At 38.3% G+C, this 23,144-nt stretch overlaps 1 protein-coding gene across 3 annotated transcripts in view; it reads left to right on the top strand.

The window, feature by feature from the left end:
* The window catches only part of nhsl3 (NHS like 3), a 53,189-nt gene that overhangs the window by 29,818 nt on the left and 227 nt on the right, over positions 1–23,144 (top strand). For all 3 annotated transcript variants that reach the window (XM_081377475.1, XM_081377476.1, XM_081377477.1), the window contains 5 exons: positions 18,081–18,236; positions 18,370–18,410; positions 18,857–18,983; positions 19,294–19,401; positions 19,566–23,144. In XM_081377475.1, the coding sequence (XP_081233601.1) occupies positions 18,081–18,236; positions 18,370–18,410; positions 18,857–18,983; positions 19,294–19,401; positions 19,566–23,144 (4,011 nt within the window). The remainder of the gene's footprint in view (positions 1–18,080; positions 18,237–18,369; positions 18,411–18,856; positions 18,984–19,293; positions 19,402–19,565) is intronic.

Here is a 23,144-nt window from a genome sequence, read left to right as displayed (position 1 = left end):
TCGAACCGCAACCTTCGGGTAACCAGTCTGACTCTCTAAACCATTAGGCCACAACTTCCCCTAATGTTACTTATAATGAGTAAAACTGATGAACATTAATGAATGTGATTACAAAATGTTATATATGACTTAATTTAAAGCACATGTGAAAATTAATGTTTGAATGCCATGCCGTATTGAGCATGGTACACATAGACACTCTTCTTTGGATTGTCTTCATGCATAGCTTTACTCATTCATCGAGCCGTTTATTCAGAAGAGCTGAATCTGAATGCATTCCAGCATACCAGTCTCTCTCCTCATGCATGACTGGGCAGAATGCACAACAGAGTGGTTGGCGGTGTTCCGTATGTGTGTTCAATGATCTGTATCAGTTTAAATATTTAGAGAAAAACTGATCTCCACCTTGTGCGCAACAAACTGTTCAACCGTTGAGTACAAGAAGACTCACAAGGTACTTGAGCCATTAGTGATGGTAGAGATTGATAGATGGATGTTGGATTATAGAGAATGAGTCCTCCTCATCCCATCAGTGCCTGAGCTGCAGGAATAAAGTCATGCGCTAGGGAAGCAGGTCTCATGGTGAGAAATCCAATATGTTAGATCTCTCTCCATGGTCACGTGAATGATGATTAACACTGGACATAATTCTGACAGATCGGTTAACCCAGTGAACCAGGCTGCAGTTCAAGTGGGAATGGGGGAGGGTCCAAAAAAGGAAGCAGGAATTGAAAAGAAGGGCTGAGCTATAGACGTTTCTTGTGATAATACACCTGTCAGTGCTGCTGTGCTGCATGGAAAATTAGAGAAGAAATCATTTGTTCAAATGTGCAAATATTTGTATTTGGACAAATACTTTGTATCTATTCTGTTTGTTTAGTTGATACTCATATGACATCTATCGATTTATCTTTAAAGGTTCTCTCAAAGATACAAACAAAGTATTATTAATATTATTAGTAATACTCTGATGAATGGTGGTTGACATGCAGTCAACTCTCGGAGTGCTTGGTATGGTAATGGAAATGACAATGTTGATATGTTTGGTCTTGGTGGAATAGATCTACTATTCTGCTGCTGCTGTTGGTTATTGCTGCTGCTGTTGTAGAGCAAATACGGGACTTGCTACTGCCAATACATACACAAAATGCTGCTGTGAGCAAGTAAAACATGCTGCTGCTGTACAATATAGCATAGGCGAATTATCCGTAGCAGATCTATGCAGGTGGAGCTGGGGAAGGTGGAGGGTTTCTGAAAGCTTGCTGCAACTGCTACAGTACATGATGACCAAGTATTTGAAGGTTGAGCAGAGAGCTCATTGGCTACTGATACAACAGGAACCAATCAACTTTGCCCTATAGAGAATGATGTGATTACAAGTGGATTGAGTTAAGGACCTATCAGCCTGCGCCATCTAGAGTTTCATGACAGACTGTCTAGAATGTATAAAGTGGACTATTGAAATTATGGGCCCTATTTTAACGATCTGAAATCCAAGTATCAAATGCGAAACGCAAGTAACTTTGTGGGCGGGTCTTGGGCGCTGTTGCTACTATACCGGCAGGATAAATTACTCTTGCGCCCGACACAAATCTAAAATGAGTTGGTCTGAAGTAGCTACATTACTCATAGGTGTGGTTTGGGCGTAACGTGAAATAAACCAATCAGAGCATCATCTCACATTCCCTTTAAAAGCAGGCGCGTTTGTTCCATGGCGGATTGCTATTTCAACGGCGGATTTGCCAGGCGCGCGCCAGGAGCGGTTCACAGCCGAGGAGACCAACGTTCTCGTCAGGGTTGTAAAAGACAGAGAAGTGACATTGTATGGGGATGGGAGAAACCCACCCAAATTTGCTTTGGTTAATCAGGCGTATAATAATTTTGGTAAATGTGTAAGCTAGATTTATGCCTATATTTTCATATCTTCATGGACACCACAATGATTTCCTTATTTGGAATATTTTTCCTTGTAATTATGAATGGTTTGCAAAAATGCCAACTGCTGCATCTGTGTGTAGATGAGAGAAGCAAAGTGTATGCGCATTGTGCACATGCTACATTATGTGCCCTTAAAATAGCATCTGAACGTGCCACTGAAAACGCGCCACTGACTTAAGACTATTTTTCCTGGTCAGTGGCGGTATTGTTTTCTGGAACTGCAAAATAGCACCAGGGAACGTTTGCGCCAGAACACGCATCCTCTTTTCGCTGAACTGCCCCCGGGAGCGCAAGTTCATTCCCTAATTTACCGACGTGCATCTACTCAGGGAAAAGTCTGCTTTGCGTCGGTTGCAAAATAGGAATGATACATGCGTCTGTGTACAAGTCAATTGCGCTGGGTGCAAGATAGGGCCCAAAGTGTTACCAAACAAAGATTATGATGATCTACAAAAAAATACTATTTCATGTTTAATTTAGTGTTACTTGCTGTTCTTTGTAATTATTAGTGAAATTTACTTGCAATTTCTGAGTGAAAATTTAGAAAATCCTACAAATTTTTTTGTGCTTGATTTGCATAATGAGAAAATTAACATACTTAAATGTTCTTTTAACCTTTCCTAATCTAACATTCAAACAACCAAGGGCAAAAAATCCTTAAATCATTAGTATTATTCCTACTATTATTTTAGATAGACATTTTGTATGTTCCCAGAACTTTTTATAAGCAACATTTTCATAACTTTTTACAACACAAAATTGTTAGCTGAGGAAAAAAAACAATATAAACAATACAATGACTCAAAAATGTAATCACTGAGAATGAACACCGTAAGCCACTCATAGGTTGAAATATAAACTGAAATGACACACATCCCCTCTAATTTGCATCACTTCTATAAACTATTCATGCATATACTGACACTGAAGGAAAAAAGGAGAAGAGGGTGAGAAACTTTGTTTTTGAGATTTTGTGTCCTTGTTCACTGATCAAATGTCTCGCTGTCCCTATCACATCAGAAAACTGAACATTCTGAACAAGAAGAACCACATGCTGGCCTTCAGTAGCCTCTAAAGAGGGAAGAAAGCATCTCAGTCCCTAACAGAATTACAGTTGAAGAAGAAAGGAGAATGGGTGTGCTTTTGTTTTGAGTGAAATCCTCTCTGGCTGTGATGTCAGCCTGTTGTTTAGTAGAAACTCTGTGTGTGTGGTCCAAACTAAACATTCATCAGGACCCAGTGTGGGATTTTCCACACACAACCTCATTTTTAATCTCATTTTAGCAGTCAAAACAGGTCCGAAAAGAGTTTGCGTCATACTCCTTTAATAACTTGCGATGCTTACACAATATGCAGGACGAGTCATAAGATGTGTGACTATGCGTGTGTGTGACTTGTTTTTTTTGTTGCTGCAAACTAATTTGCAAGCATGCTGCCTTGAATTTATAGCAGCAAATGGACACTAACATCTTAAATCGAAGCTAAAAATGCATAAACACACTAACATGTCTATAACTTGCACTGTAAAAACTACTGTAAGTCAATAATACTAGATACAGTATATAACAGCTTTCATTTCAACGTTTCAGTGTGAATGTGATTGCCTGCATGGGAGTCAGAGATTATAAGTGTACATATAAACACATATAAACGTACTGTAGAAATACTCCCTGTCATCAGCAGTGATCCCAGAGTGCCAAATGCACTGTAGGATGGCATCAAAGCATGGTGGGTAATGGGGCATAAAATTGATTATCACTCTGAGTGAGTTATTAAGATCCGCAGTTGATGGTTCCCATGTAGATATATCAGCTCACAATAAGACTGCTTTTCCTTAGCAAGACAATTCTCACAGGCCTTTGTAATACAAAAAAAATAATACAAATCACATCAAGTGTTGCTTGACCTTGATTTTCCACATATATGCAGAATCTTTCAATTCCATTTGAACTAGATAAGACACTAAATATAACAAACTAATGAAGATTGCTTAAGTATTCAAACTTAACTACACAAGCCACCCATTCATTCAGATATCTTAAATTACTTCTTCCCCTAATAAGTCACAATAAATATTCATAGACTAAAATAAAAATCATTATTAACCATCTTAGTTCTTATGTTTTTGACAAAGATGAAATCTCCACTTCTGAATATTTTGACAGACCACCAAAGCTGGTTTCCTCTATCTGTGCCAAATCCTCTTTCTGCAGTCGCGATTTTGTAATAAAAAAAATTCTTGAAAAATCCCAGCAGGTTTATACTATTTGTGTTCAAACTTCCCACGTGTTTAAGACAAAACATGGTGAGAAGCTAAACTAGAACTCGTTTCAGAGGTTGGGTGCAGTAATTAATAATTCCATTGCGACAGGCTGTGGTGCCCAAGATATTCCATTTTTCATTATCCCACGAGCAGCACTCCGACTAATCCCTTTGAATTCTGTGACTAGCGTAGGGAGCGTGCACATCCTTCCTCCTTTGAAGTTTATGTTAAAAGTGCTTCAATCAAGCCCAGTGCCAAAGAGAGTTACAGAACAGCAGGATAATCTGTGTCAGTGGACAGAAATTCTTTCATACAGAAAATAAAAATTGGTAACATTTTGAATGTTTATTTTAATAAGACTCTTGAGCATAATTAATCCCAATACACCAGTGACCTCATAATTGGATTTGTTCTCAGTGTTCCACAGACCACATAGAGCAGAGAATTCCCTTTATTATTTGGAGCTGCAAATGAAAGAACCCGCCAAACGCTTTTTTAAGAATCCCTCCCAATGTCAACCTGTTTTCTGAACTAAAATGGCTGTTCAAGATATTTTGAAAGGGGTTTGTGTTTTTAGCTCACATCTAGCAGGTAGCAGGCAGAATAGAAAAGGGCCCAATATAAAGCCATTGTGTCTGAATGTAATGTGGCCTGGTGCAGCCATTTCCTCCATGATTCCTCCAAGCATATTAGCAGCAAGGAGACACCAAACCCTTCTTGACAGACACTTTTTCGCTTTTCACCCAACAAATAATATGGGAGCTGGGATAAAAGTATTTTTTACATTGAAAACCTGCCTTTAAAAGGATTGTCCACTCAAAAATAAAGATTCTGTCATCATTTGCTCACCATCATGTTGTTCCAAACCTGTGTGACTTTAGCATTACAAATGTGAAATGCACAGTAAAATGAACATTGCAATGTATATTGTGACCCTGATCCAACATCTTCATCAATCAACGCTATTGTGAGTCCTCAAAATGGAACGGACCACAGCTTTTCACTTGATGCTAAGACACTATGTCATCAGTCTTGCTAGTGCTTTCATGCTAGTTCTGTTAATGAAGTAGGTCATTGTGCTGAAGTCTGCAGTTTTCTCTAGCCTAGCCAGCGCTTAGTTTGCTTACCTGTGAACGTCAACTGTAAAAAAGCACACTCGCATTTGCTATAATACCCTGCTTCGTCTTAATGGACTCAAATAAACACTCAAAAACTTAAAACTCTATTTTGCTATTTCTGCCTTGGTGATTTTCATTGGATGGTTTTAAATATTCACATATTCTTTAGCAAATAGGAGGCGTATGACCAGGCTTGAAAGTTGTCTGATGTAAATGTCTGCAATTCTCAAGGCCACAGATAGCAGATTGTATTGACTGGATTGTATTTCAGTGATAGCGGCACAGTGGCTGCATGTGTCAGGAGAGGAGAGCTTGTGTGTTACAGTGAGATTGCTGTAAAGTACTCATGATGCGTTTATCCTAATGCAGAAGGTAAGTTGAGTAAATCATTAAAGCAGTATGGGAGATTGCTGCATCATATAACATCAGAAGCCTCGCTTGTCCAAGCAGCATTATTAGTTCCAACTGCGTTTACTGCATGAATAACCATTTCCTGCACTCATGTTAATTAACAAGGTTAGAGTTGAATTTAGTTAATGTTGGTCTGATGGTTAGTTTGATGAAAATGAAGGTTCTGTCATCATTTACTGATCCTCATGTCGTTCCAAACCTGTATGACATTTTTTTTCCCTGAGGAACACAAAAGTTGACATTTCGAAGAATGATTATGCTGCTAATTTCCATTCAGTGAAATTATGTGACCAATTGTGATAAGCCAGCTTTATATAAAACAGCTTATAACTTTGCTAATCATTTTCTTTTGTGTTTTAATGAACAAAGAAAGTCATACAGGCTTGGTAAACAGCATGCCAGTAAGAAAATTATAATGATGAAAATAATTTATTTTTGGGAGCAAAAACTAATTTGACTGTTTGTCCTTATATAACACCATGTAGGGTCTGTTTTCAGAAAACATCTGTGTCTGCTCTCTATCAGAATCACACCATGTCCATTAGCATAGACAGAACTGCTCTTTTTCATTATGAGCTTGTTAAAGTAACACACACACACGTAAACACACTGGGTTTTCATGTTTTATGAGGACTTTCCATAGACATAATGACCCTTATACTGTACAAACTATACATTCTATTCCCCAACACTAACTCTACCCATCACAGAAAAAATTCTGCATTTTTACATTTTCAAAAAACATCACTTACGCTTATGATTTCTAAGCTGTTTTCCTCATGGGGACAAAAAAATGTCCCCACAAGGACAAGGATTTTGAATATTACCATCTCTGTGGGGACATGTCCCCATTACATTGATTTTACCTGGGCCACACACACACACAATAAGGTGACTGTGTTTGATTTGTAACTTCTTTTAAAATCAAATTTTGCTCGAGAAAAAAAAGAGTTCATGTTGAGTCACCAGACTGACAATATCAGTACCCAGAAATCTTAACAAGATTTCAGGGCACATACTTAATAGACAGATTCCAGATACTCTACTTATTTTCTAATTTCACTAATAAAGTCAATACGTCTGAATCATTACTAGGCCCTTCTGATATAATTCAGTTTTCATACTGAATTGTGATGATCTTCGCAGTACCTTCAGTCAACTAAAATGCTGATGTTCTTCTTCTGTTGTCTCAGTCAGTCGTTCATGTCAGCGGTAATCCAGGTGGCGTCTTTGCCTGCCATCCCGTCAAACAAATTAGACGGCTCAAGACACAACTCACATTTACAGCTTCTGATTCATGTGACAAAATCAAGTTGGTTAGCAGCTTAAAGGGATAGTTCACCCAAAAATGAAAATTTTGTTATTATTTACTCACCCTCAAGTTGTTCCAAACCTGTATGAGTTTCTTCTGTTGAACACAAAATAATATATTTTGATGAATGTTGGTAATCAAATAGTTGACGGTAGCCATTGACTTCCAAAAAAATGGAAGTCAATGGCTACCGTCAACTGTTATTTTGTGTTCAACAGAGGAAACTCATACAGGTTTGGAACAACATGAGGGTGAGTAAGTGATAACAATATTTTCATTTTTGGGTGAACTAACCCTTTAACGGAAATGAGAAGGGAAAGAATGGATTGACTGTGACAGATGATTACAAAACCTCCACTGCTATTGTTTGCAGTCATTTCAACATCTTAAAACCAGGGATAGTGTCTTTGTGTGGCCATATTCAGGAGGGTTTGTCTTGTTTTAGGAAAAATTATGATATCTGACAAATGGAATGCTGATAACATTTTCACAGTGTATTTAGTGAGTGATGTGGCAATCATCACTCACTAAATACATATAAATATTTCCATAATATGTACTCTTTTTATAAGTAAGCTAAAGTGTTTTCTTTTTCACCAGGGTACTCTTGACTTGGTTTACTTAAACAAGCTCCACTCACACATTCTTCAGTTTGAAATATACTTTCGGCAAGATATGACAAGTCTGCATTTTGTCAGTGGGGTCAAAGGTTAAATGATGGTTGTGAAACCTGGGGTAAGAACCTGTGCAGCTGCAGTATAACACAACTGTTCACAGAAAGGAAATAAATGTATCATAAAAGCCCTACAGGCCTTGTAACAGTAAACTACATAATTGTGTCTTAGGAGTTAAAGAACCTACTAAAAGAACTAGACATTTAGACTGCTTTGGAAGAAACACTGCTTTGAAACACTCATAAATAGAGACATTCTCCAGGTTTACTTCGTTTTGAACTCGGTTTGATTAATGTAATTATTACATAATGGAAAGAACAAAGCATGTTTCATCCTTGCAACACATGGTATCACGCACAGGTCGTGCATCCATGGCTTTCAAATAACATGAGCATGGATAGCATGAGCATACAATTGCAAATATTTTACCATTGAGCACAGCAACTGTTTTCACATGACTGGCTTTAATAGTGAGTTGTGGTCAAAAATAGCAATGCGTAAGTTGGGACAGGACATAATTAAAGCATCAAAACATTTAAATGCATTGAAAATCAGAGGGAACTCAGTCTATGTTAGAAAGTTTATGTGAATACGAGTAACTCAAGAGCTTAAGCTTTGAGGCTTGGACGGGACTCATTGCTGTCCACAACAGCCTTCTGTGGTGTTAAAGAGTAAAAATACCACTGAACTCAAATCCCTTTCAGAATGGCTATATCCGGCATGTGTTTGATTTAACCACAGTGGAAGGATATTCGCTATAATATTTACATGTTTTTGGGTTACTTTATATGTCTCTTTCTTTGCCTTTCTTGGAAATTTTGACCACAAAACCTTAAATTAAATTGCACAGCATTCCCAACTCCTAGACTTTGAAATTGCTTCATAAAAATCATGTTATGAGGATGTGCTGTGAACTTTTGATTTTTTAAAAATACATTATGTGAATGATCCAGATTCAGCCGCACAATGATCTGTGCAGTATAATCTTGTGCTGTATTTGTCGTGACATTGTAATTGACATTGTTTTGGCCAAAACGAATTGTTGCCCGGAGATGTTGTCACTAATGAATGATCAGATGTGATAAAGAGAGAGAAAGAGTCTGCTCAGGGCCACGCTCTGCTAACAGATTCTGAAAACAGACAAAGTCTTCCAAGTACAACTCTGGAAAAACTAGACTTAAAAAGCTGGGTAAAAGTCAAAGAAGGTGAGATGACGAGAGAAAGGACTGTGTTTATGGGTAGATTGCTGAACAATGAAGATAGACTATAAATATATCGCATTAGCATAGAGATAACATCAAAGCTAAACAGACATGGACTAAAGACCACAAAACTGTAACAGTAACTGTTTGTATCTATAAACACACAACACATTATATAATTTATACTGTATATATTATTATTTAATTCATTTTATATCACATCCTCTTAAAGGCACTGTGAACAGTAGCCATATTGAGATCCAGAATGGATATAAATAACAAAGGCATGAGCACATAAACACTGCTATTGATTAAGAAGAAACAATAGATGCTATTATTTGCATGATCTAATGTCACCTCAACATTTAAGCACCACAGGGTCTTATAACACACACACCCACAGAGAGAGAGAGAGAAAGTACACTGTTTCAATGGTTCTGTTAACAAGTAAAATAACTGAATCCATAAACGTGCTCGTGGCAACATTTCTTCAAAATATTATGTTGTCTCTTGCAGGTTTCAAAGTTAAATGTCCAGTGAGTGGCACTAAAAGTTCAGATTTATCCAAAACAGATCAGGAATCTGGCAACGTTTTATTATGTTGGCTGTTTTACGTAAATGGCAGTCCGGAAATAAAATGAAAGAGTGGCACTAAAAGGTTAACGTACAATCGCGTTAGAAAATTACGTTCCACCTGACCCTAAACCTAACCGATAGCGTTAGCAAAGCAAACGTCAGATAAAAACGCATTTGCTGAAGCAACCATGCAATTTTAGCTTGCTTCTGCAAACTCTTTTATCGTGACTTTGTGTTTCACGGGATTTGTACTTGTTAGCACCATGTGACCTTGTGTGACCAAAATGATTGTAGAATCTTAGTAGATGGGATGCAACAAAATGCTTTACTGTAACATGTTTTATAGCAACATTAACACAACATTAGTCACTGGAGGCTCTATCTTTTGCACACATCTACTTCTTGAAAATTTGATTGACGATGTTTAGGATAAGATAACAGGATAAGAGCGATATAGATTTCCTGAAATCAAATATACCATATCTTATTAGAAATATAAACAATCATTTGACACAATAATACACACAAATAAGACATGCCTTAGTGTGTAGGCTTGGGTGGAGATTGTGTGCAAGTGTTTTGAATTTTGGAATATACAATGGCCCAAAAGTACAAACACAATGTGTCCAAGTACTTTTTAACTTCTTTGTTTATGTTCATATAAAAAAAAAAGTCATAAGTCTTGCTTGAAAACTGTACTTGTGCTGTATTTCTTGAAAACAAAAGCTGCTTGATTTGCTATTGTGTATATAATGCAGTGACATATTGATTCGTTTAAGTGTGCCTTAAGTGTCCAATAAAATTTTTGTGGCCATTGTAAAGTTAAAGAAAATACACCTTGAGAATCTCATTTTCTTCCATCTATATGGAAGAATGAGAGCTATCTTAAAACATCATGACACCTGCAGAATAAACCCTGCGTGCTTCTCAACCCCTCACACTATTGTTATTAGTATTGATGAAGCTTTCAAGCATGGGGGAGAGTATTACTTCGCACAGTGTTTTTTTATGTACAGAAGATTTATAGATGCTTCAAGGGACTTGTAAACACTGATAGATACAGAACTCCATCAAAGCCAAGAAAATAAACATGTCTTTAGCTTCCTGGCATTAATGACTTGAGGTTGTGCACTGCAGGGCGCTCTAAAATTAACCAGATGATCAGGAGGGGAGGGGAGCAGAGCTGAGGAAAAATCCCTCATCATCTTCTGAGACTTTGAGAAGACGCCCTAACACACCAGTATCATCTCCTAGTCGTTTGGTCAGATTCCTTGAAAACAACACAGAGGCAGTTGTATGAAAGCAACCCATTGTCAGAACGGGACATTTGGGTCTGATATCTGGGACAGGATTCTGTTAGTCATGCTTAAACAACCAACTACAGCAGGGGTTGCATAGAATTCAATAAATATAAATAAACAAATAAGGCACTTGTTGGCAAAAGTCAAGCAGATACAAATCAAACTAATTCTGTGGGTGTATAATAGTGACAAAGAATGCTAATTTCTAGGCATTTGTACACATTTTATGGAAGATTACACATAGCTAACATGCATTTGGTTGAATGTTTGGTTAAAGCTTACTTATGATCAAACACAAAACAAAAGCCGTCAAAGGAAAAATCTAGAAAATTGAAGCTAAAACTGCTGCAAGGTACATTAACCTTCTATTGGTGTTTTCATCCCAGATTAAGTCAAATGTTAAAGAGTACGCCCTCCTTTGAAAGCCTCAGGCCAAGCAACACAATCCCACGTTTATAAGTCTCACTGGGTGGTGGATATAAATATTTAAATTAAAATTAATATTTTTATTGTGGTTTCCCCATACTCACACCTTCCGGATATATATATATGCTTGTGTACCTATATACTTTACACAAAATATTTGGTTTAAATGAGGACAGTGATCTGAGAGTGTTGAGAAAAGTTTAGGATTGTGAGAATGAGGTGACTTGCTTTATGGGCAACTCAGAACAACAATTTCTCAACTAAAAATATTCCTCGATCCATCTGCAGTCGGGAAAACAACTTAAATGCGTATTATGAGTTGCAACAAACAGCTGTGTTGTGACATACACTCACCTAAAGAATTATGAACACCTGTTCAATTTATCATTAATGCAATTATCTAATCAACCAATCACATGGCAGTTGCTTCAATGCATTTAGGGGTGTGGTCCTGGCCAAGACAATCTCCTGAACTCCAAACTGAATGTCAGAATGGGAAAGAAAGGGGATTTAAGCAATTTTGAGCGTGGCATGGTTGTTGGTGCCAGACGGGCTGGTCTGAGTATTTCACAATCTGCTCAGTTACTGGGATTTTCACACACAAACTTTTCTAGGGTTTACAAAGAATGGTGTGAAAAGGGAAAAACATCCAGTATGCGTCAGTCCTGTGGGCGAAAATGCCTTGTTGATGCTTGAGGTCAGAGGAGAATGGACCGACTGATTCAAGCTGATAGAAGAGCAACTTTGACTGAAATAACCACTCGTTACAACCGAGGTATGCAGCAAAGCATTTGTGAAGCCACAACACGCACAACCTTGAGGTGGATGGGCTACAACAGCAGAAGACCCCACCGTGTACCGCTCATCTCCACTACAATTAGGAAAAAGAGGCTACAATTTGCACGAGCTCACCAAAATTGGACAGTTGAAGACTGGAAAAATGTTGCCTGGTCTGATGAGTCTTGATTTCTGTTGAGACATTTAGATAGTAGAGTCAGAATTTGGCGTAAACAGAATGAGAACATGGATCCATCATGCCTTGTTACCACTGTGCAGGCTGGTGGTGGTGGTGTAATGGTGTGGGGGATGTTTTCTTGGCACACGTTAGGCCCCTTAGTGCCAATTGGGCATCGTTTAAATGCCACAGCCTACCTGAGCATTGTTTCTGACCATGTCCATCCCTTTATGACCACCATGTACCCATCCTTTGATGGCTACTTCCAGCAGGATAATGCACCATGTCACAAAGTGCAAATCATTTCAAATTGGTTTCTTGAACATGACAATGAGTTCACTGTACTAAAATGGCCCCCACAGTCACCAGATCTCAACCCAATAGAGCATCTTTGGGATGTGGTGGTACGGGAGCTTCATGCCCTGGATGTGCATCCCACAAATCTCCATCAACTGCAAGATGTTATCCTATCGATATGGGCCAACATTTCTAAAGAATGCTTTCAGCACCTTGTTGAATCAATGCCACGTAGAATTAAGGCAGTTCTGAAGGCGAAAGGGGGTCAAACACAGTATTAGTATGGTGTTCCTAATAGTCCTTTAGGTGAGTGTATATATAGTTTTGGCTCTCATGTCTGTCAGTTTTACTTTTGTGCATTATATGGGCATGTTTAGGAAACATAAGGAGAGATGTTCCTTAAGCAGAATCATTGCAAACAATAATGTTACATTATTACAATAAAGACTAATAAAAATATAATGGAAATATTTAACAATACAAAATATGAATATTAAATGACTTTAACTTCAAAAAGATTGACAGTTTTGTCCTGGCAACAAACCAAAAATAAGTTTAAGATGAAGTACTAAAATGAATGAATTAGAAATATGAAAAATACATAATGAAAATATAAAAATAAAAGCTATTTCAAAACATTAATACATACTAATAATATATAAATAATACTAAACACGGTCTATCACTACAAATTAATTGCATTCATACAAACACGATTGCTAAGTCAGCTGAGTGTTCAGTTCAGGGATACATTAAGTGTAATTTGTTTTCTAGGGACTCAAAAGCTTTAGTGTGAAGAAACTCAAGGGTCTGGTGGTGGTTTAAAGGCATGCTCTTCAACCCTCATTTCACACCATGTGCCAGATGGTGTCTTATAGCTTCCCTGATAAATATTAATGGGATTTTGTGTGTTGGACAACAGGCAGTTGGTAGACTGGGTGCAATCTAAATGACAGACTGAAAAAAGAAAAAGATTAGTAAAGTCTATGGGATTTTTTTTTTCTTTTTTTTTTTTTTTTTAAATGTAATTGCTTAGAAACATAATACCACAACTCTCAAACATCTAAGTTTAGGTACCAATTCATGCATTCAAGGGGGTTGTTCAATTGTAATTATGACCAATATTAATGTTTACCTTAGCAAGCATAAAAAAGTTTCAGTGAATTGAAGGGAAAAGTGGTGAAAGTTTTCCAGCCGAAATAGTGACCTTTCTTTTTCAGTTTGAAGTGACGCCCATTATTCTCAGCCAACTCCACTTGAGTCTCTATTCTAGTGCCAAAGCTAGAGCAGCGAGTGAGGACATGGGACGCCCCAAAAATTGTTTAATGGTAAAGCGCTGCTGCACCCCTAAAGAGATACATGAAACACAAATAGTAGCTCATGTTACTCTAAACCTGAAATAATCTGAACTAATTCTGACACCTGCTATAAATGCCTAAAGCAATATCCTCTAAATCTATTCCACTAGTCTTTTTTCTGCTACGTAAAGTTAAAAATGTAAGAAATACAACAAGGTCACTAGAAAAACAATGTCATTTGTTATAAATATAAATATTTACCCAAAAAATTAAAATGTTATCATTAAACCCATATGATTTTTCTGATCTCTTTCATAAAATGGAAGCCTACATGTTTACCAGATGGCTATCATATAGTTTCAGGAATCCTGGAAAATAGTGCTTGAGTCACGCACTTTATGATATTTTCATAAATTAGAGCTTGACAGCAGTAAGTCAAAATATGACATTGTATGGGAAAGAATAGCATGAACTTTCTTCAAAACATCTCCTTTGGTGCTTTAAAGGTTAAGAACAATGTTAGAATTTTTTTTTTTTTTTTTTTTTTTTTGGTTTTGGTTAAACTATTCCTTTAAAAAGTTTAATAACCATCATAATACCCACCAAAACACTTTAGATGAAGTGTTTGATTCTAGACACAGTCACTGTGTACTTGAAAAAAAATTAAAAAGAAAAGAATAAATCAAATCTAAATGCCTTTTTACTATACTGTGGGTCAAATTGTGAAGCAGATGCCCTGATCTTAGTGTGGCATGTTTCCAAGCAGATATTAGGGGTGGCAGATTAGCCAGGCTTCCCCTTCAAGGCAAATCCCAAGTTCAGTTGGTGTACGGTACAATGGAGGAAAACAGCCAACACGTTGGGGGACACCACACAGTAAGATGTTGACAAAAGCCGGGGCGAGGGGGAGGACAGATGAAGAGGGGTGGGAAAGATCAGGGCAGCTGGAGGATTGGTGGCAAACAGTAGATCTCATTGTGTCAGACCTGATTATCCTTCACGGGAGACAGCTAGTTGACATCACTTGGTTCGTGTCTGCAGAAGTGGACAGTTAGTCATGATACTGCTTGGTGAAAGAGTTTATCTCTAATCATTTAAGTAAGAGACACTTTCAAACTGCAATGATCTCTACCTGGACCTTAATCTTAAGACAGACATGGTGGTGTTTATAAGTAAAAACGTTCGGTCTCTGTTGTCAATCTTCAAGAAGAAGGGTGAGTAGACAGATTCAAGAATTCTGACAGATCCAAGAATTTATAGATGATAATTCACCTTCAAACATTAATATTTATCCTGGTTCTCAAGATACTGTTTGCTCTTACATGCGAATCTAGATTCTTTTAGTATTTAAGTATTATTATAAGTATATTATAAGTATATTATTTTAGTATGTATTTAGACTTCTAGAATTAACAGATGTTAAAAAGGTAAAGGCTGTTCTTTGTATGCATGTACTTGTTACAACATTAAGTTCAGACATACAGAAGTTTAAAATGGCACAATAGGCATAAAAAAAAAACAGGTGGCTTCTGAACACTGAGGGGAAATGTGCAATGAAATGCTCATAAATTTACAGACTCAATAATACTAATATTCCCATACAGATAGAGATCATTATTACAGAGTAAAAAGAGAATAAGGTTATGTTTATTATCTTGCCATCACTTTTGCCGTTCATACATGAGGTAACGTTCGGGAGCCGCTTACAGTTCACTCTTTAGCATGCACACTTTTTGCTTTTACCCATACCTTTATACTAGGGGACATTGTTTGTTCATGTTCATCTATTACTCTTAAAATGAACAACATTTTGTTTTTGTTTTGTTAATAGTGAAGCTTCCAAAATATTTCTCATTTGTAAAACATACCCCCAAACATGTTTTAACTGAAATCCACTTGAAATGGAAACCGAGTACAAAAGAGTTGTATTGAACATGGTAACATTCCTTTAACTTTAAAAAGGAGTCATTTGTGAAATGGACTCATACAGCGCACTTGCCAGTGTGCGTTGCGACTCTGTTGTATCACAATGTCTGTAGTCAGTGCCAGTACACCTGAAACCCCCATGGGGTGTACTATACAAAAAGCTTAAAAGTTGATACCAAGTGAACAGTTAGAAATCTGCATAAATGGCTAAGAGGCTGAGAAGATCTCTTTTAAGGGAAAGTCCCTGTCCTAAAACACTCCCATTAACTTCATTTTGCAATGCCTTTTGAAACATCAAAAAGGTTATCTCATGGCCAGTGGTTTAAAGGAGGTACGCAATGAAGTATGAGGCTTCTCACTGTTCCTTTGAGAGTGCCCCAGTCCAACGATAGGCCACCCTCAAGTGTCCCGTTTCTCCCTATTGTAATGTTAACAGTGAGTCTCGGAGCAAGTCACTCATTAACTAAAGTAATGCATGTTTTAGGAATAAATATACCAATAAGAGGTAACATTAGGTCACCCTACTGCATTTTCTAGTCTGAATGTTCTCATTGGGTCAAACCAGATTATAGTATCTCCTACCCAAAACAACTGCTGTGGAATGATTTCTTAGAATTAAGGTGCATTGCCCTTATTTGGAGGATTCATCACAGATTATTATTCCTCAGATTACAGCCAAGCTTGGTCAAGTACTTGACTGGAATATTTCAGAATTAAATTGCTAGACGATTTAAAGAAAGAAAAAAAAAGTCAACCTCTTTCTTAGAACGCAGAGGCCCTTGTGCTGCCATATGTTAAACAGAGGCAGCGGAGCAAAGGGTAATCTGGTATTTGAAGGAATTAAAGATCAGAAGGGATTACCTGGTCACAGCATGAGTGTGAAGTCCATTGCCATGTTGGAAATCTATCAACGTGTGCCGCTAACGCCTGTCAACAATCTGAATAGAATTAGCTGCCAGCATTAGCAGGTGTTGCTACTGGATAGAAAAAGAATGGGCAGAGTTAGATCATTTGACAACCAGATTTCCAGGCTTTCGTTGAACCTCATTCACAAAACGGGGGTGTGGATATCTTTATTCAGTCATGTTTCAAATTTCATACTGAATTAAATAATAATCGATGGGGATATTTGTGGATGTTGACTTGAGCCTCTAGCAAAACTGTCCTGCTTATGCTTCACCAATCTTGATTTGATCTGGAAGAAATAGTTAAACTTTCCTTAAAGTCCAACTGAAATCAAAATTGACCCTATTTACTTTGTTAGCGCATATTACTAGTCTTGTGGTGAACAATTAATCCGTGCAAGTTAAAACACAGAAAAAAATTGTTTGCCGTCGTAATCTTTAATCAAAGTCTGAAAAGTTACTTCCGGTCTGGAATGGCGTTCCTTCTCTGATGACGTAGGTTTGACGGCTTGGGTTGGGAAACGCTTAACCACTCCCTTCAAATCGTTAGTCTGCTATGAGTGAGAGATGGAGAGGAGGAGCGCTAGAGTAAAACCCTGCCCTCTGTTCAATATTCCGTTTCACTGGGAAATACGTCACAACACTGGAGAAAAGTTGTTTGCAACTTCCAGTTCACGCGGACTTTAAAGGTGCAGTGTGTAAATTTTAGCGGCATCTAGCGGTGAGGTTGCGAATTGCACCCAACAGAAGTTACGGTGGCTGGCAGGAAAAGATGCCGTCGTCTGAGACAGCATAGAGTAGCCAGTTAAGCAATTAGGTTTTTTTTACAAAGATAAATTAAGAAATTATAGTTACTTAATTATTCAGTTAAACAATGTTATTGCGAATATTATTGTTACTTGTTCATCGTGTCAGTGTTTTATTCGCTGACTTTAGCTAGCTTCTTTGCATGAAGAACAACATAGTGACGAAACGCGCTCTGTAGAGCAGTTTGTCCATTTAGAGCTACTGTAGAAACATGGCGGTGTAAAATGGCCATTTCAATGTAAGGGGAACCGCGGTGTATGTAGATAGAAATGGCTCATTAATAAAAACATAACGGCTCATTATGCAAGGTCTTTATACACCACTGAAAACAGTTATGTATATTATATTGTATTTCTGTCAACAGATCCTCCTAAATATTACACAATGCACCTTTAAACTCTCCTTAAACTTTGATAGACCGGCTATGATTTGATGATCTAATATTGCATTTTTTTTTTTTTTGTGATATGTGAATGCAATTGGGGGTTAGGTTCCTTGCACAAGGGCACCACAGTCATTTCCTGCCAGAATCGAACCTGCAACGTTCGTGTTACCAGTCTGACTCTCTAACCATTAGGCCACAACTGCCCCAGATTTTGGAGAATCTTTTGGGAAAGACTGCAACCATTTTTATGTGAATAACAATACCTTCCCCTTCCCTCTATTTTTAGCAGGCCAAAAACAGGATGAGCAAAGAAAGCTGACTGTACATTACACAACCTCCCAGCACTACCAGGAGAATGTGTTCATAGAAGGAAGCAGGCCACAGTACCTGGAAGACCTGCATACAGAAGCCCAGGAGGGACTGAAGATACTGCAACAGGAGGGTGAGCCTCATGCTCAAATCAATAACACAAAACATACTGATCTATGACAACCTTGATCCACTGCTCACATTTTGGCTTTCTAATGCACAAATGTGTTTTCTGATGCACCTCACTCAGTCTTTTTTTCATGCAGAGCACAAAAATGGGGTGAACTTTCAGGATGATCAGACTGAGGTAAGCCTCTGAAGTAAAAAAAATAAAGATCCTGTTGTCAAATCTATTAGATGTTAGACAATAGTAGCTAAATTTAACCAAATAAAATGTTTTTAAACTCTCAACAGTGGTAATTCTGGTATATCCCATCTCTTAGATCTTGACCTGTATATAACAATGAAAACCATAAGACACAATCATAAAACTTTAACAAAAAAAAGTTTCAGGGGCCTTAATCCAACAAACCTCTTACGATAAGAAGCCTTAGTGGTATTTATGAGGGAATTATCACCAAGAGTTTTCTTTTTTGCAATGAAGTTTTTGTACCCTATTTATGGAAGAGGCACATGACGTCATTCATTCTTTAATATGCAAAGAAATATGTATAAACTGTATAATAAATGTATAAATATTTTTAATACATTTAATTGGATTGCTTTTTAACAATGACCTCCATTTCTTTACAGCCAGAGGAAGACACAAGCTCAAAAGAAAGAGATGAATCACTTGAGACTGATAGCACTGCTGGGCACTCTGTCAATTCAGTGTCGACTGTCTCAGCAGTCTCCTCGCATTCAGTGCTTACACGTCAAGGTATACAATGCTGACTTTAAGAAGGTCTTAAAATTAGCCATGCTTAGTGACACATACTACCTCTTTTTTCCTCTAATGTGTGGTATAGCAATACAAAGACAAAACCATACATTTGTCAAAATTAAGTTATGATCTATCCTGCGATAGACAGGTTCAGAGAAAACATGTGGAAAAAAGTTTTAAAGTTTTTTTTTTTTTTTTACTGCCATTACTTTGAATACGACTTCATATTAAATCTCAAAACAACTGAAGAGAATGGCATGACATTTTTTTTGTATTAAATCTCTGTTTGATCTATCACTCACTTTAGGTTCCACATTTAAGCCCTTAAACCCAGTTAAAAGACTGGACAAGACCAAGAGGAGAAGTAGAAGAACAACTATCATGGGCATTCCACAGCAAGTTCAAAGAGAATTGGGCATGTAAAACTATGTTATTGTCAGATTATTATTATTTTTTAAAATCAGGTTTTTGAGAATGACATTCCTTAAAACAGCAACTTTGACAAGTATATGAGATTACACAGCTATTCTGCCAAAAATAGAATAATTACATTACTTTGCTTTTTTTTTTCTTCTTAAGATATGGCAAGAGGAACTATACTGCAGCAGCTTCCAAACAGAGAACGTGATGAAGATGATTCTGTTGTCATCCCGACAATTGATGGAGAGCTCCCTTTAGTAAATCATGAAGGGGCTCGTGTACACCTGCAGAATATTGAGGTTCTTCAGACATCAAGAGATGAAGAGTTCCTTATAAACCACATCCATTCTGTCTATCAAGATGAGTTAAACCGAAAGCTTGGTCTAGGAGCACACCCTACACAGAGGCCTAAGTCTCTTGCTGTGCCAAGAATGACCACTTCCTATTTCCTGAATGAGCCTCAAGGTCTCGTTATGTCTATTTCACCACAGGCAACGTATTTATCCAAGATTATTCCAAATGCAGTTCTGCCTGCTGCAATAGATATCATTGAAATTAATCATGATCACAGTCGGCGCAGTGCCAGTACAGTCAGCAAGAGTAGTTTAGCATCAGCTAGCCCAGCTTCTTCAAGGTCTGGAGGTGGGACAAATCAAGGTCCTCTTACCGCTAGCTCCAACAAGAGCCATTCGCAATCATCTGAGACTGTCGTCTCCAATTCATCTACAATCTCTTCAAAAGGAAGGTGTTTACCAACCTTTGTTGCCGACAGCACCAAAGAAGTTTCAGATTTAATCCCAAAGGACATGAGTGTTACAAGCTCAAGAAGTTCTGACAGTAAATATACAAATCACAGACTGGACCACAGGGAGATGGATGATGCTGGGGACAATGTTAGAAACAGCCATTCGTTCTCTCGTTCTCTCTCTGTAATGAAGACAAAACTTCCACCAGCACCGCCACAGAGAACCTATTCCCTGCATTATGAAAAACTTAAGCGGAGATCTAGGGAGCGTTTAGACATAAAAGATCTCAAAGATATAGCACCAAATGATGAGCAAATCGGTAGAGATCTCAACAATGGAAAAGAAGACCATCAGTCCACCAATAACGAGAAGAGTTCTGTCCATTCTTCCGTGCTCAGCTCATTAAGAGATTTCCATACATCTGTGGAATCTAGCCCACTTAGTCCTGATCAAGCTTTTACTGGAAGTCATGTCAGATTAAGTAACTCATCTCCAAAGAAAACTGGAGAATCTAGTGAAAACAAATTTGATAGGACTTTATCTCCTTCAAGTGGATACTCAAGTCAAAGTGGGACGCCTACGCATTCCCCTAAAGAGGTTAGTCCCTCCTCACCTGGAAAGAGAAGAGTTAAGCCTTCAAAACCAGAGAGAGCAGGTGTACAGAGCTCACCGGTGGTTTCAGTCTCTTCGTCAATGACATCTCTGTCTTCAGTCACATCGGATACGGCGCATCAGGACATTCAAACCAACACCACTCCATCAGAGCCATTGAAGTGCTCCCCTCTGCTTACAACAGTGAAAAACAAGGTAACACCTACACACCCAAATAATGCTCTTAGGGAACTGTTCAACATTCCCCCTCCACCCAAGGTAAAAGCCCCATCTCCCCCACCCCCTGAAACCTGGATTCACAATAAACGGACGCTTGAACTATTATGTGGCCCAGGTCCAAACCCACATAAGTTACATCAGCTTCAAAAACAACAAAAAGAGTCATCAATAGGTAAAAATCAAAACGCAAATTCAATGCAAATCCTTGAACAAATGATCCCAAAGACACAGACAACAGAAGAAAGGAAGATTGAAGAAAAAATGGATAACAAAGAAGCAGTAAAAGAACAAAATGAGTCCATATCACCACAAGTGCACGAACAAACAACGACAGAACCTCCTGATGTGAGGCATAATGGAAGCTCAACATTACATAATGAACTAGAAAGTCCAGAAACTCTTGCAGAGGTCAAACAAACTGTTCGTTTACAAGGGGGTAGAACTGTAGAGGACCAAAAGGAAAGAGGAAGCCAAACACTTCTAACAACGAAGGTACCAACTATCAAAGTTGATCAAAGTATGCTCTCACAAACAAACTGTGAAGTCAAAACAAATGGTGAAATTGTGAGCACATCTCCCCCAAGGAATGACAAAACCAATGACGAGATCCAAAGAAACTGCCATGTAAAGGGCTTTTTGAATAATAAACCAATGCAAACCCTTGGTATAGAAGTACCTGATGTCAATGGCATTTCTCCACCTCCTTCTCCACCTCCAGAACACCACCCTCCTCCACCACCTACTAAAAAGATGTCAGCCTCCTCAGTTTCTATACCACCATCTAAAGAAGAAGAGGAACAGAAGCAAGAAAAAGATGAACAGGTGACTTTCCTGGAGTCTTCTTGGCCTCCTCCACCACCACCAATGGATGAGTCCCCTGACTTGATGTTTGAGGAACAAGATGAACTTGACTTCCCCCCACCACCTCCTTCGTTCATGCAGGAACCCCTCTCAGAGACATCTGTCAATTGCCATGAAGAATCATGTGAACAGCAGTCCAATACAGAACTGGTGTCATCTAATGCCTCGGATTTGGACAGCAGTCCAGATTCAGAGATACATACCATTCTCCCAGAAAGAACAGTACAAAATGGTATGGAGAATAGACAACAGGATAAGCCTTGTAATAATGTATCAGACTTCTCGTTGGACCACGTTGGCATGGAAAACACAACTGTAGCCTCTCCTAAAATGTCCGTTTTATTACCGGATGAACTTGTACAAGGGGAAGATTCATCAGAGCATGCATTACCTGAAAGCCAAGCAGATTCCAATGTGCCACTTGCACCTCCACTTCCAGTGGAAAACCAATCTATTGTTAACTTCCGAAGGCATCTGAGCCTTGTAAACAAAGACAACCAGAGCAAAGACCTGTTGTGTCGATACAAAAGCACACCTATTCCAAAGGAGGATGCCAACATTCCACTTGTCACACCTTCCTTGCTTCAAACGGTGCGACTACGATCTGTAAATGTTGGGGAAGATCAAATAAACAATGATAGCAAACCAATTAATGAGACCACAACAAATGAGGATCACAGTATTACTAGTCAAGCAACACCACAAAAGCCTATTCGCAAATCCTTGGCTTTGAAGTCCAACTCACCTGCTAAGTCTTATCCTGCTCCAGCCACAGTCCCATCCATGTGTCTCCAAGAGGCTATACGTATGAAGACAGCTGCTATGTCCTCCAGTGGAGTACCTGCAATGCTCAATCTCCGCTTATCCTCAACTAGCACAGCTAGTTCACCTGTGCCATCCCCTAAAACACCAGACGGCTGTGACTTGCATAAGTCCCCTGCATCGACAGCCAGTTTTATATTCTCCAAAAGCACAAAAAAAGTTATCATTGAAACACCTTCTTCGCCTGAGGTCCAGGCAAGCCTCAAACAGAGTCTCGCAGCTGAGATAATGCATGTTTCTGACCAAGCCAAGATGATGATTACCAATGGAACAAAAAAAGCAATTAAAGTGCCGCCACCTGTTGCTAAGAAACCAGTGCATGGAACAAATCCTCCCAACAAGACGGAGAATGTAACAACGGATAAGACAGAGATCTTGACAAATAAACAAATAACGAGAGTTGAAGTTAATGGGGAAAGTGATCCAGTGCATCCTGCTGGCCAGCGAGCACAATCATTAGGGAGCCAAGAGCAACCAA

The sequence above is a fragment of the Scardinius erythrophthalmus genome (genome assembly GCF_964197995.2).
Source record: "Scardinius erythrophthalmus genome assembly, chromosome: 10".
In the NCBI taxonomy this organism is placed as follows: domain Eukaryota; kingdom Metazoa; phylum Chordata; class Actinopteri; order Cypriniformes; family Leuciscidae; genus Scardinius; species Scardinius erythrophthalmus.
The sequence above is the reverse complement of the archived record's forward strand: the minus strand, read 5'-3'. Positions and strand labels throughout refer to the sequence as shown.